Source organism: Eimeria mitis, genomic scaffold (assembly GCF_000499745.2).
Source record: "Eimeria mitis Houghton genomic scaffold, Emh_scaff496, whole genome shotgun sequence".
Classification (NCBI taxonomy): domain Eukaryota; phylum Apicomplexa; class Conoidasida; order Eucoccidiorida; family Eimeriidae; genus Eimeria; species Eimeria mitis.
This window is the reverse complement of record NW_013573259.1, coordinates 10,618-11,412: the sequence shown is the minus strand read 5'-3', so window position 1 is coordinate 11,412 and position 795 is coordinate 10,618. Positions and strand designations below refer to the sequence as shown.

At 49.4% G+C, this 795-nt stretch overlaps 1 protein-coding gene across 1 annotated transcript in view; it reads right to left on the bottom strand.

Moving 5' to 3' along the window:
* Positions 1-686, bottom strand: part of EMH_0014260 (SAG family member) — a gene marked incomplete at both ends in the record, with an annotated part of 1,274 nt that extends 588 nt beyond the window's left edge. Inside the window, 3 exons of the mRNA XM_013500046.1 lie at positions 3-157; positions 319-497; positions 611-686. Coding sequence (XP_013355500.1) covers positions 3-157; positions 319-497; positions 611-686 — 410 coding nt within the window. The remainder of the gene's footprint in view (positions 1-2; positions 158-318; positions 498-610) is intronic.
* Positions 687-795: the final 109 nt, after the last annotated feature.

Genomic DNA, 795 nt, shown 5'->3' with positions numbered 1-795 from the left:
CTGTGCCTTCTGTGTATTGCGGAGGGAGGCCGTTGAAGTTGGAGAAAGCTGCCTTCCAGTGTTCCACTGCAGCTTCGCAGTCAGCAGTAGCTCCTTCTTGAACCGCGTAAGCGTAGGTGCCATCCAGCGTGGCTGATTTTGGAGCAGACGCTGCATTCTGTTGGTTTTGTGGAGGACACAGCACAGAGAATGCATGGCAGGGTATAGGAATACTTGTATTCAACTGGATGTGCGTATGCCCGTATACTTGCGTAAGACGTGGAGTGAGGAACCAATGAAGAAGTTTGGCTGTTTACGGAATATAGTGCCATGTCTTACACCTTTCAATGCCGTGCACACAGACTCCACATACTCTGCTACGGTCCTAGCTAGGGCGCGAGAAGTTTCATCTATTGGGAGTTTTTCGCCTTCATTCTCTCCCGCCGTGAGTTCGGCGAAACGGACAAGATCGCGGGCGGCGTTCATTTGCACCGAGCAGTTTACCCTCTCTGCCTTGTCTGCACGCCCACTCAACGCAGATATGCAAGATTTCAATGGGCTTTCTTGTTGTTTAATTTGTAATATGGATGAAAAAATAACCTTTATATGGATTCACTGGTTGTCGTCGTACTTTCTGTCGCGTTCGCCCTAGTGTCTAGCAAGAAAATGGCGGCGGTCGCCAAAGACAGGAACTTGAGAGCAGCCATCCTGGAGGTCGGATGAGGAAATGTCACCCTGGGGCTGCCAAAACCTTCTAAATCTTAAATGAACAATAAAGGAGAGACAATACTTGAAGCGGCTCATCAGCTGGGTGAG